We start from the raw sequence: 14,579 nt of genomic DNA on the forward strand, positions 1-14,579 counted from the left end.
AGCTCTATCTCAACACAAATTCCACAACGAGAAAAGTCCTCCCTGGACCAAAAGTTCCCCTTGCTCCGAACCCCACTGTGGACACGGCCGGAGTAAGACGTGGGCATGAGCAGAACAGCGAGGGCGGGGGGAGATGAGAATACTCCAGACGAAAAAGGTGTACCCCAAAGATTGAGACTGTTTTTTCCTCCCCTCCCTGTTCTGCTCCCTGGTCCCCTCTGCATTAGAGCTGGGTGTCCGCGGTGTCACGTCTAGACTAGAGAGATGACTCCAGCCCCCACAAGACTGGGTACGGCACTCATCACCTGCCATCGCCCCAGGCTAAAAGGGGAAACACTAGTCAAGTCTCCCGTCTGTAACAGAAAAAGCAACCTGCTCCAGGAGCTGGCTTGGAAATTGTCCATCATTTTGCTCACGAGAGTCTAAGAGGCCCAGGTTGCTACCAACCGCTCGTCCATGTTACACCACCTTTTTAAAAAAGACTTTACTTGTTTATTTTTAGAAAGATGGGAAGGGAGGGAGAAAGAGAGAGAGAGAGAGAAACATCAAAGTGCAAGAGATGGTTACCCCTCACACACCCCCAATCAAAGGACCTGCAACCCAGACAGGAGCCCGGCTTGGGAATCGAACTGGCAACCTTTTGGTTTGCAGGACAACACCCAACCCACTGAGCTGCACCAGTTGGGGCCATATTATAAGACTTTCACCCCCATCATGATCGCCTCCTGGTCTAAGGAAGACATATTCAGACAGCCTAAGAGCGAACAGAAACAGGGGTCAAGTGGAGAATCTCCCAGAAACAGTCTAAAGCGATGGTTTGAAACATTCTGTAGGACCCCTTCATACCCTCAAAAATCACTGCGGTCTCCAAGCAGCTTCTGTTCATGTGGACCACCCTTTATTAACATTAACCCTATAGAAAATTGAAGAACGATAAAAATATTTACTAGTTTATTTAAAATGCCAATACTAGAGCCATTAACTGTTAACATAGATTATGAAAATGACGAGAGGAGTATCATTATTTTACTTTTTTTGCAAATTTTTAAAATGTTTGACTTAAAAGACAGAGTGGCGCTCACCTCTGCACTCAGCTTATTGCAATATATAGTTCGGGGGGAAGTGTATGAAGAAGCCTGGCCTCTACGCATTTGCAAAAGGCAGGACTCTGTCCCCAGAAAGGACCTCAGGAACGCTCGGCGGTCCTGGGACCCCAGTGGAGGGCCGCTGTTCTAGACTCACTCGTGCACTGATTCTTCTACTCTGAGGGAAGAGGGAGTCGTCCAGTCCCTGCCTGAGCCAGACAGAAATGCAGTTCCCAGCCCACTGCTCACCCAGAGCAGGCCTGGCTCTCGGGCTCTGGAAGGAGGGACGTGGACATGGAGAAGACCGTGCGCGAGATCGAGGCCTGTCCTTCCAGGGCCACGAGGACCTTGCTCCAGGACATACAACGTGACGCTGACTGAGGGGCTATAGGGAAGAAGATCCAGCAATAGCCCTGAACAGTCAGTTCCGTGGACACAAAACTCACTCACCTAAATGTGCCCCTCAGCACTTGTCCAGGGGCCACTTCCTTGGAATGGTTGTTGTAACCAAAGAACATCTCCCCAAAGAGGGTCTGGTTCATGGGGAGCTCCCGGCTCTCCCCGCAGTCTCCTCCCTCGGGGCAGGTGTCCGCGATGAGCTGGCAGGAGCGTCCATCCACACCGAGCTTGTAATCCTCAATGCACCTAACGTGGTGGAAAAGTCGAGGTTACTCCAGCAGTGAGCTCGGCGGTCAACGCAACCCAGCAGGCTGGGAGGAGATGCCTTCGGAGCGTGTTGAATGGCTAGAGACTATGAACACCCCCTTTGACCTTTGTCGCCTTTATCCCTCAGTTTCAAGTCCCCTCCCACAATGCGACCGTGCTGAACCCCTGACCTCACCTGTGCAGGAGACTGCTTTCGGAGCTCCGGAGCGGGTCCTCCCCTAAGGGTCTGATTTCCCAAGGTTAGAGGAGGGATCACTGGAGATAAAGCTTGTGAATGAGCTAAGACATTTAAATCCAGGATATTCTGGAACCTTCCTTCAGAACCATCTATCTGGCCAGACCCTGCCTTTGTTTGGAGGATAAGTAGGCAGGAAAAAAAAAAAGATGCCATGCTTAAGAAATGAATGACCCTCTAACCTGGTCCGGTGACCAGTCACCTGAGGACTTAGGGGGACTGATCATCTTCCAGCTGTGTCCTGTTCCAACGCATCCAAACACAGGGTCTACCCGTGTTAACCCCCCGCCCATGGAACTAATGGACGCCAGGGACCTCCGTGACGTCCTCTCCATTAAGCCTGTCCAGTCTCGCTAATGGCACAGCAATTCCGGTGCTGGTCAGTATGGGTCCACGACCCATGAGTCATTAACTGGACCTTATTTGTGGTTACATTGAGAAGACTGTAATTTGTTAGCTCAAGTAAGAATTATTTTGATAAAGCTGTCATTTAAAAAGCACACTGATTTAATTTGGGCAGCATCTCCGTAGAAACACACGAGATGTTGAATGTGTGGACATTCGTGGCGTGAAAAGGCATCTTTTATTACTGCCTACGGTGATTGTTGTAATACGATGAAGACTCTGCTCCATCTGGAGGAACAGACAAGTTTTAAGTGGTGAGAAGCGATACTGGCGCGGCAAGGACGCCGCCCTTTACGGGTGACCTTGGGTCAGGTGATTAAACTCTTGAGCTTCGGTTTCCATATCCATCAAAGTGCTTCTCTGGGTTGTTGCGAAGGTGAGATGTGCGTGACACGAGATGATGAACCCATGGAACTTGCGCTGGGCCTAGCGGGCAGCACCAACTGTTTCTACCGTTATTACTCGCAGAGGCACAAGTGAGGCCCACGTGAACACACTTGAACTACTTGTTCCCCCCATTTTCCATTTACATGTTTGTGTGAACAAGTGTGAGCCGAGCTCTCTTCATTCTAAGTGCTTGTGACTTGGTCTTTATAGAGGAATCTCAAATCAAGGACTTCTCTGTCCGGCTACTTATAGCAGCTTGTCAATTGTCACAAACACATGTACTGAATTCTGATTGAAATGCGAAGGAACTCCAGTTAGGGGCCTAGTGCCTTAGTCCGGGCAGCAGAGGTGACTCGAGACCCACGAAAGACTCTATGGCACCAGTGTAGGTCAGGGACAAGGCAGTGAGGTGGTTCCATCCTTGAGCCATAACGTAGTGTTTCCAGACCGGAGTTTGGAGCTAGCCCCCTCCCTCTCAGTCCACCGTGAGCATCTGGACAGCAGTCCCTCCACACGGCCCCGCATCCCCACTCCCCTCTGTGTTCTTGGCTGTGTGTCCCCGCCACACACACTCCTTTGAGACCAGGGCTGGTATCCTGCCATCTGTCTTATACCTATCACCTAACTCAGTTCTCCGCGCAACCTAGGTGCCTCAACGTGCGTTTATCACATACACAAAGCCATGCAACGTTGGCTGAATATACTGCCTTTAATTGAACTGGGTCGACCATAATGAGAATATTACAGACACATGAAAATTCAGATTAAGCTTCCATTGATGGAGGGGTACTTTATAAGAAACTGAATGGGAAAATTGCTTGGTTGCGAAGAAATCAAATAAAATGAAATACAATAAAACAACATTACTATTCCACCAGATAATCTTCTCATGATTGTTCAGCAGGAACTGGCTTTTAGCAACAATCTCGCACGGTTTTATAATCATAAACATTGATTTTCATCGCCAGCCTATTAGATGGTGAGGTCCTTGAGGGCAAGAACGACACGTCACCCATGACTACAGCCCAGTGGCCAGTGTGGGTGGTGGCACAGAAAAGGCACTCTGCCTGACGGGCAGGAAAAGAGTGAGGCGGGGAGAGGGGGCCGAGGAGAGAGGGCGGAAGGGAAGCGGGGAAGGGGAGGAAAAGTTAGACAAGCAATCTGGGGGTGTAGAAAAATGACCCAGATGTCCTTTAGAAATCTGACACGAACGTGCCATTAAAAATGACTCCAGTCAGTGGTGTAAACTGCCGTTTTGAAGGAGCTATAGACCCTTGTTAACACCGGGGGGGCCTGGATTCTAGTCCTAGTCCCCCCATTTACCGACCCCCCAGCCCTGGGGGAGTCGGTCAGCCTCCGTGTGTCTTGGTCTTCTCAGCTGTGAGATGGGGCAGCACTGTCTGCCCCACTGTCTNGTGCCATTAAAAATGACTCCAGTCAGTGGTGTAAACTGCCGTTTCGAAGGAGCTACAGACCCTTGTTAACACCGGGGGGGCCTGGATTCTAGTCCTAGTCCCCCCATTTACCGACCCCCCAGCCCTGGGGGAGTCGGTCAGCCTCCGTGTGTCTTGGTCTTCTCAGCTGTGAGATGGGGCAGCACTGTCTGCCCCACTGTCTGCCCTGCCCCACTGTCTCCAAGGAACCGCGTGGATCCACAGTCAAGGGCTCGTCCCACAGAGGACTTACTACGTCAGGGGGAGGTGGCCACAGGGAATGCTGGGACTTTGGGGGCAGAATTTAATCACCTTCACCCCTCCAAAGATTTCCCCGTCGTGTCCGTTGCCCGTTGATTAGCGTCACAAACGCTTTGCCAAGCTTTTTGACCACAGAACGGCTGTCGCAAAACTCCTAACTGACAGTCCCGCAACGCACAGATGGAAAATTCTGGGCAACGACTCTGGCCATCTTCCTCACCTCCAGGGGTGGGACCTGACCTGCCCCGAGGGTCCTCCATCCTCTCCCAATCCCACAGGCCCTTTTCTCAGAGCCCAAGGGCTGGCCTAGGGTGGCCAGTTCATTCCACTGGTCCTCACTAGTGTTGGCACTAACGCCCCCCATCCCCACACGCTGGGCAGCCTCGTGGGCTGCTGGACTCACCCACAGAACATGAGGATGTTGTACACGGCGGGGTCGTCCGGGAAGGGCGCCACCTGCTGGAGACACAGCTGCTCGCAGCCGCCATTGAAGCCGTCGGAGCAGTCCACCCCGATGTGGCGGTCGTAGCAGCCAGAGCTGTCCTTCATGGGGCTGAGTCCCGACGGGCACTGGCACAACCAGAAAACATCCACACAGGTGGGTGAACTTGGGGACCGGGTTCTCTGGACACTGGCCTGGAGCTCCTGACCCCGATTTTACCACTCAGCCTTGAAACCATTCACATTGGCAAAGAATGCAGAAATTCCCCACCACGCTGGACTTCCTTTGAAAGCAAGTGACCTTTCTTGCCATCTTGCTTCTTCTCTCTGGGCACAGATCGCACACATTTGCATTGAAGCCAATTCAGGCAAACAGGCTGGCAGGGAGCGTGGTGACAAGACAGAGCAAGGTGTGCTGGCCTCCCCATTGGGACTCGGGCCAGCAGAAGCGTGGACGTGAGGGGACAGAATGGAAACCTATTAGTGGAGACCCCTCTGGGCCAGGGCAAGGGGGTGCTGCTGCTGTTTGGCTTTAGTATTGACAGGACTTTGTTTGAAGTGCCCAAAGCACTTTGTCAACATCGGTGCCAGACACCAGTGTTGGAGGGAACAGACGGAGGGAGCCAGGGTGTCCAACTGGAAGGAGACAGTTGGACTTCTGTGACCTTGCCGGGTGGTTTGACTGCTTTCCTAGTGGGACTGGCCACTCTCACGACCTCCCAGCCTCAAGGACGCCCTCCGGATGGCACCTGGACCTGGGTACCCACAGGTGTTTCGCTTGGGCTTGGACTGCAATCTGTGCTCTGGACCCTGTTAGAGTGGCTGCCCCATCGCTGGCTCCCACCAGGGCCAGGGTCCCTCTCACAGCCGCCCTTTGCCACGTACCAGGCCCCCAGCACTCTGCTGGGAGCTGTAGCTATTTCTTCTCACGGCACCTCCTGTTATCCCCATGGAACAGATGTGGAAAGCAACAGCCCGTCAACCCAGGGGCCCCTCCCTGCCCTGAACGCTACCTACGAGCAAGGGACTACTCTTGGTCATCCTGCTTCTGTCTGTGCCACGCGTCCTGAGCAGGCGCAGGACAGCGGGTTCTCTGCCGTGGGCTGGAAGGAGGCAGGCAACTTGCCTGGGGCCAGGCAGCGCGTGTAGGGCAGAGCTGGGCCTGCTCTGAATGGCCGTGCTGGGTACTGTCAGCTAGCTGCAGCGCACTTCTCCGAAACCAAAAGTAAACCAAAAGCGACTTGCAAAACCGAGGGAAACAGAGCCACACACTTGCCCTCCTGTCCTGTCGCCTGGCTGCCTCTTCCTCTCGGCTGCCAAGCACCTTGGCCTAGTAGCCCAGCTGCTGCAGCGCAGGTGGGCCCCCAAAAACCACCTCTCCTCCTCCCTGCATCCCAGCTGAAGATCGCAACAGGATGTACGCTGTTTCCTGACACTAATTCGGCAATTCCCCAAACAAACGGCGCCCCTGTGGGCCTGCCGGGCTCCTGGCCGGTGCAGCCCCTCTCTCCCTTTGAAGGCAGCCAGTGTGCTGGAAGGTGAGGGCACCTCAAGAAGTTTCCAAGGGCTGCCCCGTGCCGGGCAAGCCCAGATGTTCCAGACGATGGTAAACAAGCAAATGAGGCAGCTGAGGATTGCACCCCACGTGTTGTTAGCCCCCCATCCACCCACTTCCTTGGCCACCCAGCTGTTAAGCCAGATGTACCACCAGAAGGGAACACTGGGGGGCAGCTCGGGCATGGGCATGGGGACTGCAACACAGACGTTAGAGTGGAATTTAATGGGTGGCGGTGGGGTTGCCGTGAGTTGTTTTTTTCCTTCTTCTTCTTCTTGGACAACATCATCAAAGTGGACACGAAGACAGGCCTCCTGTTATCCCTCCTCACACGGTTTCAAGCCTCCTGCCAGCCAGCTGGCTCAGTCACCGCCGGGCCAACTCCCCATCTCCTCAGCTACCTGCTTTGCTCCAGAAGCCCTGATCAAGTGTGATGCGGACAGAGACCGCACCAACGAAACTCAAGCAGGCCTGTTGCAGAATCCCCAAATCTGGCATGTCCTCGCCTTGTCGGACCCTGGTGTCTAACATGACATTGGTGTACCCAGCTGGGCCACCTGATATTTGTATTTTCTTAGGTGATTTGAAAAGAAGCTCGCTGCCTTGGATTTCTCCTTTCTCACGAACAAAATTAAAAAATAATAACAGCTCTTAGGAACGAAGCAATTCTAGATGCAGGACAAGCTGCACATATTACCTTCGATGCTGACAGCACAGGTGGGCTTTTTGTCCCAGTCACTGGACAGAAGGCCGGAACTTAAACTCAAAAAAGGTAATTAATAACTCGTGCCGGGGCACAGAGGTGGGGATCAGAGTTTCGGCCTAAATCTGCCTGACCCCATAGTTCACGCCAAGCCCTTCCACTCGGCCACGCTGCTTCTCCAGTTTGAGGAAACCTGGGTCCCCTGGGACCCCCTAAAGAAATAAAGTCACTGCGTCCACCACGTAAAGCAATCCTGTAGCTTTGTTGTCTGTCTGTCTGATTGTTTTACGAAACTCGGGAGTCTATTCTGAAATCAACTATGGATTGGTAGCTTGAGTCTAGTATCTATGTTCTCACTCTCTCTCCTCTTCCACAGAGACAGGACCCCCCCCAATTACGGTGCATATATTTAAGGACAAAACACTGCAAACTCTCCGGAGCAATGACCTTGAATGCAAGACAAGATCCCCCATCCCTGAAAAAGATGCAATTATCTTGACTTCCCTGTTACTGACTCGGGTTGTGGTTCAGAGTAAACATTTTGTAAGATTTCAAAAAAAGAAAAACCACAAAAGCTGAAACCGAAAACAGAGTTTTCTTCTTAACCCTCCTTGAACTAGAACCGCCCCCCACGCCCTGTCCAGTCATTCCACTGTCCCGTGGTGTAACTTGTTTCTTGTCTAATGTTCCTTGTGCTGTTTGTAAGTCACATTCTGGGCTCCTCAAAGCCTGTATCTGGACACAGAGAACGTGCAGGCTCCAAACCACACCCTCTTCTTAGACGGGTCTTTGCAGTTCAGCCCAGTGTGGGGAGAAGCCTGTCTTTTGTCTTTGCAGCTGCTGGCCATTCTCCTTCCCCGCTACCACACACCCCACGGACAAACCCTTCAGAGAGAACTGTTTGCTCGGTCCCAGCCCCAAGGTCATACATTAACCTCTCTTCGAATAGGTCACTTGAAGCAGTCCCAGGGCCTTCGGAAACCACAGGCTCAAGGAAAAAACTCTCTGCATCATGGCAATGACCCTTCCCCCCACCAAGAAGGTCTAATAAATGAGCTTAAATTTCAGTGACCCCTAAAATATACAAGGTTAATCATCTTTCATGAGAAGCTCATGGCTTCTTCACTTAGTACTGGTCGGAGGCATAATTTGCTAATGAGCTTAAGATGATTTTCTCCATGCCACTCCTTTCCTTCACCGTCTTTTCTGTCCTTTTCTACCAGTGGCCTTGAGTGGATTGATCGATTACTTCGCAGTCTAGTCCAATGTCCCCAAGCCTGAGACGCACACACCTGAGTGCAGGTGACTAGCGGATGCTCTGTTGGCAGAGGGCACCACCAGTGCCCCCTGTACCTGAGCCCTGCCTCGTCTTACCTGGCCATTCATAAAACGAGCCACCACTGTCCCTACTCCCAATAGGCCCCCTTTCCCTGCATGGCACTCTGACTCCTTTCCCAAATAGTGATCTCCCGAATTTTTTGTGAGCTCTGATGCGGAAGCCTGCCCAAGCCATTCAGGACCTCTCAAAGGGAAAAGTGTGATGGAATTAAATTTGTGTTTCAGTTTCCTGCCCCCCCCCTCCCCCGATAGCTGTGGGTCTCTGGGGCGCACTCTGCTGCTTCCTGTCCCACAGGGAGGAAGAGAGGGGGTCATCTGTGATGCTTTCTGCACATCTGCACTCCGGGAGAGGTGAAACGACACATTTGGTGGGGGAGCCACTGTGGACAGAAGGGCGGCGGGGTCGCTGGGTAATTCAAAGCTCGTTAGAGCGTAATGATCTGGCAGGGGAGGTCACGTGTTCTACAGGAGACAGCTGGAGAGCCACCTCCCGCCCTCCGAGGTGCAGCTGCTCACCTGGGCACCCGCAGACGCATCACAAAGCAAAGGCCTGCGGGGGGGGGGGGGGGGGGGCCCCTCTCAGGATGCGTGTGAAGATGAGGAAGGAGCAGGCCCGCGTAGGCTTTCCACTATGTTTTAGCACAGGAAATCATTTCCAAACTTTCTTATTTTATTTTATTTATTTTAGAGACAGAGAGGAAGAGAGAGAGGGAGGGAGAGAGTGAGGGTGGGAAAAGAGAATAGAAAGAAACGTCGATTTCTTGTTCCATTTATTTCTGCATCCACCGGTTGATTCTTGTTTGTGCCCTGACCTGGGATCAAACCTGTAACCCTGGAGCATCAGGACGATGCTCTCACCAACTGAGCTAACCAGCCAGGGCTCTAAACTCTCAAAGTTTTATATTAACCTTCGGTAGGTAGGGTTGATAAGAATAAGGATGCTTCGGCTAAAGCCAGGAGTGGCTGGGCCACAGTCCTGCCTACCGAGTCCACTCCTGTCTCCAGTGCCCTCTTTCCCTGACGGCCACCAAGGATGTCTGTAACGTGATCCTCGGAACCTGTGAACATGTCACCGTACATTTGACAAAAGGGGCTTTGCAGACCAAGTTCAGGCCCTTGAGATGGGAGATGATCCTGGACTACCCTGGTGAGCCCGTGTAATCCCTCCAAAGTGGAAAGGGGACACAGAGGGAAGAGAGAGGGGACTGTGGGAGAGCGGTCAGAAAAATGCCGTGTGGCGGCTTTCAGGGTGGGAGAAGGGGTGGGCCACGTCCAGAAGCTGGAAAAGGCAAGGTCACGAAAGGACTGACCCCCAGAGCCCCCCAGAAGGCATGTGGTCCTGCTGACACCACCCTGATTCTCGCCCAGCGAGACCCACATGGGACTGGCGCCCACAGAGCTGGAAGCTGGGGCACGGCGACTCTGTGGGGCTCCACAGAACGGACAGTGGATACTGCTGTGCTCTCCAGGTAGGGTCTACAACTCTCACCTCGGCACAGGAAGGCCCGGGTAGAAGTAGGAGCCAGGTATCAGTGGAGGGAGTGGGGGCTGACTTCTGCTCTGGGAAGCCTCCCAAAGGGTCGGCAACCCCCCCCCCCACTTTTGGAGAGTGTTCTGGTTTGGAACAGAGGGCTCTCGGCTGGTACAGGTCTGTGACTTTCACGGGGTGGTTGTTTCCTGTCCTCAGAGGCCATATAAACAATAGGACAATTAACTGGGTAGCAATTAACCCTGTGGGAATCCATGCAGAAAGAGAAACGTGTTTTGCCTTCCTAGAAAGAAGAGGTGGAGCTGGCCTGGAGCCCCCACCCCCAAGGCTGCCGTGTGTTCAACTGGAGAATGAGAGGCACACTCTGTCCCCTCCCACACCCTCTCCCAGGTCCTGAAGGGCCCGTGGGTTCTCAGTCCTTCCTCTCTTTCTCCCTCCACGAACACACGTCTTTCCCTGAGCAGCCTCTCCGCTCGGCACCCAGAGAACCGGATGGCAGGGCTCCTGTGTGAGGGCAAAGAGGCAGCTGGCACAGGAGATGGCTTTGTCCCGAGTCAACTTCCAGATGACACGGGCCCACTCTGCTGCACACCAGAGCTTGAGGACAGCACTGAGGCCCAGGGGAGTCGGGTCAGCTCAAAGCCAAGTCCCTAGTCTACTTCTCAGTAGGGTCACAAGAGCCAGGATGTGGCCCATCAGCTCTCAGCCCATCAGTCTGCTTGCCTCAGGGATCCCGGGCTTCAGAACCAAGGGCAAACGGTCCACTGAACGGCCTGCCAGTCAGCCAAGCCCCGCCTCCCTCCAACAGCCAATGGGCCAGTGACTTCAGAGTATGCTAATAGCAAGCCCTGGCAGAACTGGGCGACCCTCTGCGGTGGCTCCAATCCTCATTGCAAACGCACATGCATCAGAACCACCCCGGCCAGCCTTGCCCCAGCGATCACAGTGTTAACAGTGCAAGACTCCATCAGCACAGCTCCGTGCCGAGTAGAAGGGGCCAGATCGCCAACAGAAGGCTTTTGGTGGGCAGACCCTGAGGGCTTCAGGGAAGGGACAGAGCGGCGGGGGGTGGGGGGTGGAGATAGAGAGTCTGTGCGTGTGCATGGGCGTGAGTGCACGGGCGTGAGTGCACAAGCATGCTCATGGGAAGGATGTTCATGCATGTGCACACTACAATCCTAAGATGGTGTTTCAGAATGACCCAAGAGAGCAATGGACAGTGACAGGCTGAAATCTGGATGAAGAAATGCAGGCTGAATAGTAAACAAAACCCAAAATAGAAATTAAAATGTCCCAGCTGGGTCTTCGCTAGACGGTGAGGTTGTCTCCGGAGGGACCGAGGTGAGAAGCTCATTGCTGGGGACTTTGGAAAGTGGAATGGCCCCAGGGAGGGGAGCATGGACTGACCCCTGGCTGCCTTGGGAAGACTCGGCCGGAAGCACTGTTTCTTCTTGTGTGCCCTGAGAGCCCGCCCTCCGAACTTTCCCCTCCCTTCGTCGGATCTGCCAGGTTCTCTGCCGACCCGCCCCTTAGCTTGCCCTCTTTCCCTTTTCTTTACTTTCTCTCCCTGCTCTGATAAATCAGGCGCCTGTGAACTTGTCCCGATATGCGCAAGTTGGGGAGGACTGAGGGTTGCAAGGAGAGGGCCCCGCCTGGGCCCCAGGTGCATGTCCTGCTCTGACGGACAGAGGCTCCCTGAGCAGGGCAGGTGCCCGGAGACGGGGAAGAGCAGGCTGTGAGTGCTGGGACTGGCCCAGCGTCCCCACAGCTAGCCCCTGCTCTGAGTCCCCTTCCGAGAGCACCACTGTTGGACCTGGAAGCAGGATGAGGCCCCCTGTCGTCCCCGGGGCCGGGAGCTCCTGGTCCTGCCTGGAGACACAGACGAGTAGGGGGTCTCCGTGAACCCCCTTCCCTCTCCTTCCTGCCCACTTTATGCCTGGCTCTCCTGCCTTCCTCCCCTGCCCACGCCCTGTGGGCGTTCTCTGTGGGGTCTGCAGCGTCCTTCCCTTCAAGGGGAAAGGGCTAGAAACAGACATCAGTGTGGTGGGCACAAAAATGACAACACAGAGGCCCCAGCAGCGGATGGCTCCATCTGCTCGCGCCTCCATTTACCCGCATGGTTCAACAGGCTTCATTCGAGGCACAGGCGACGCCCTAGTCCCCGCTAGTCCACACGGCCTCTCCGGTCCCTCGAATTTTCCACGCAGCCAAAGTCTCCACAGATAACAAAGCAGACAACTGCCTTTGGCAAAGTAGGGGTTCACTGTCATGGTCTCAAAGGGGACGTACTTTAATTTTTTCTCTATCATCCTCGGCATCGTTTACCTGGGTAGGTTTCTCCTAAAATTTCCTATTGCCATCAATGTGATTTGACTCTAGACAGAGGGCAGGGCTTCCACCTGCAAAATGTCCTATTAGAGTAAGTGTAGTAGATTTCCTACTAGAGTCAACAGCATACCACCAAGCAGTTAATCAAGTGGTTTGGGGGTGTCCCTCACCAACTAGACTGCAAGACGGGAAAGAATCCCGGTCTGTAGGTCCCGAGGTGTCCCTCGGACAGCTGCAGGTCACCTAGCAGGCGCGCCATAAATCCTTCTTGACTTCCTGACTGGTGACGGGCTCCTCACTTCTGCCACAAGAAAGCTCACAGTTTGGATGGCAGTTTCAACCAGGGAGGGTTACGCGCGACCATCTCTCTCATTCACAGTGCGTTTTCGTCGACCCGCCCCCACTGTGTCTCGTCCTGCGCCCCGTCCCTGTCACGCCCCGCCCGGGGCAGACCTACCACACAGCCGGAGGAGTCCAGCTTGCGGTCCGAAATGCAGCGGAAGTTCTTGCTGCAGCCCCCATTGTCCTTGCTGCAGTCTCGCACGGGCCCGAAGGAGTCCAGGAGCACCTCCAGGCTGTCGAAGGAGGACGAGGTCATCAGCTCCTCCCTGTGGGGAGGACAGCGGGAGCGGGGAGTTGCCATGGGGACCCCCTTCCCCGTTCCTACCTGGCCCATCAGGTCCTGTCTCACTCTCTCCTGCAAAAACCTGAGATCAACCGTACTCTGAGCCTTGAGCTGACGAACGACAGACACTCTCCATACCTGGGAACGGAGCCAAGGGGGTAACAATGCCTGGTCAGAGTAGGAGGTCCCAGCTGGGCTAGGAAATTAACACATGATTGCCTGTCGGTCCACAGGGGCCACGGGGAGTGCATACAAGCTCTACTTTCATGTCCCCTCCCCATGCCTGAGCCTGGGGGTGTGCAGCACAGACCCAGAGAGAGTGGATCCTGGCGCTGCGTGGGGGGACTGGGAAGGCGGCCCGCTACCTTCTCTCTTCAGCTGCTCAGGATTCCTTTGCCAGCACCTTGCACCTCCACGGGGCTTCGCACGCAGCCTCTTGAGGCGGGTTTGGGCCTCAGCAGCCCCAGGCCGAACTCACCTGACCTCCACAGCGTCCTCCATCACTGTCATGTCCGTCTTGCACTTGGCTGAGGGGTTGATGGCCAGTTCGGCGGGCGGGATCACAAAACTCTTGCTGAGGGGCAGCCACATGCCCTCCCCAAGGGTGTAGGTGAACCTGCAGAAACACCCAAGGCCAGGTGGTTAGGGCGGGGCAACCACCGCCCCTCAGGGCACAGGGCGCTGGGCGGGACCTGGCGCCTTCTCGGCCCTCAAATCCTCTGCCGAAAGGAGAGCCGATGGCCACTTTGTGGGTGAGATGACAGCAGGAGGGGGAGGCAAAGAGGCGTCCCCCGCTCGCACGCCCAGACAGCTGGGGAACGGATCACAGCGCCCACTCACCAGCTGTTGGAAGCGGTTTGTTTTGTATCGAGTCCCACGAAATCAAGTTCCAGATTCGTTCAGTTCTGGAGCTGGGCTTCCCCTGCCTTAAGTCGGATATAATGAGAAGCATTTTAACTGAAAAGACACACCGCCTCCCACCAACCCAGCCCTTGGTCTGCACCTGCGCAGTGGTAGCGATGGATTCTCTCTATGCCTGGAGGAACCCTGCCCAGGAGAGAGGAGGAGGAAAGCTCCGCTTTTTCGGCTTCTCAGCGATGGGAACAGGAATTCTGAGGCCCCGAGCCAGGGAGGAGAGAAGGGCACGAAGGAGACAGGCCCAGGAGTACTCCCCCACTCCGCCCCACGCCTCAGAGAATGGCCTTAACTTCAGGGAGGGAAAATTGGGGTGTTTTTCCATTCTCATAACATGGGCTAAAAAGGAATAAAGGAATCAATCAGCATTTCAAGGGAGAGCTTAGAGAGACCTTGAGAGATTATTTGTTTATTTATTCCTTCATTTCACTTCAAAGGCATTCAAGTGCTCTGTGTTTACAGTCAAAGCTGGTTCACGGATAAAAGCCAGTGTGCGTTGGGGTAAATCACAGGGCTGGAGCAGGCGGGCTCAGCCCCTTCCAACTGGGGGGGGGGGAGGCAGGGCACCAGGAGGGTGCACACCATTCAACAGAGCCCCGCAGGGCTCCTCGGCCATGCTGGTCACGGAGGGCCACTTCCGTCCTTACTCTCCAGAAACCGCAGGCACCCCTCCCTGCTCCCGGGGGCTCCCCGAGAAGCCAGAAAGCCCGGTG

At 54.5% G+C, this 14,579-nt stretch overlaps 1 protein-coding gene across 3 annotated transcripts in view; it reads right to left on the reverse strand.

Moving 5' to 3' along the window:
- Positions 1–14,579, reverse strand: part of ASTN1 (astrotactin 1) — a 273,650-nt gene that overhangs the window by 66,428 nt on the left and 192,643 nt on the right. For 2 of the 3 annotated variants that reach the window (XM_037035063.1, XM_037035061.1), the window contains exons 10-13: positions 13,430–13,567; positions 12,784–12,934; positions 4,876–5,042; positions 1,536–1,730 (exon numbers count right to left, since the gene is read on the reverse strand). In XM_037035063.1, the coding sequence (XP_036890958.1) occupies positions 1,536–1,730; positions 4,876–5,042; positions 12,784–12,934; positions 13,430–13,567 (651 nt within the window). The remainder of the gene's footprint in view (positions 1–1,535; positions 1,731–4,875; positions 5,043–12,783; positions 12,935–13,429; positions 13,568–14,579) is intronic. The other variant, XM_037035064.1, reaches the window with a different exon arrangement.

Source organism: Sturnira hondurensis, unplaced genomic scaffold, assembly GCF_014824575.4.
Source record: "Sturnira hondurensis isolate 20B ecotype Veracruz unplaced genomic scaffold, ASM1482457v3 Scaffold0022215, whole genome shotgun sequence".
Taxonomy (NCBI): domain Eukaryota; kingdom Metazoa; phylum Chordata; class Mammalia; order Chiroptera; family Phyllostomidae; genus Sturnira; species Sturnira hondurensis.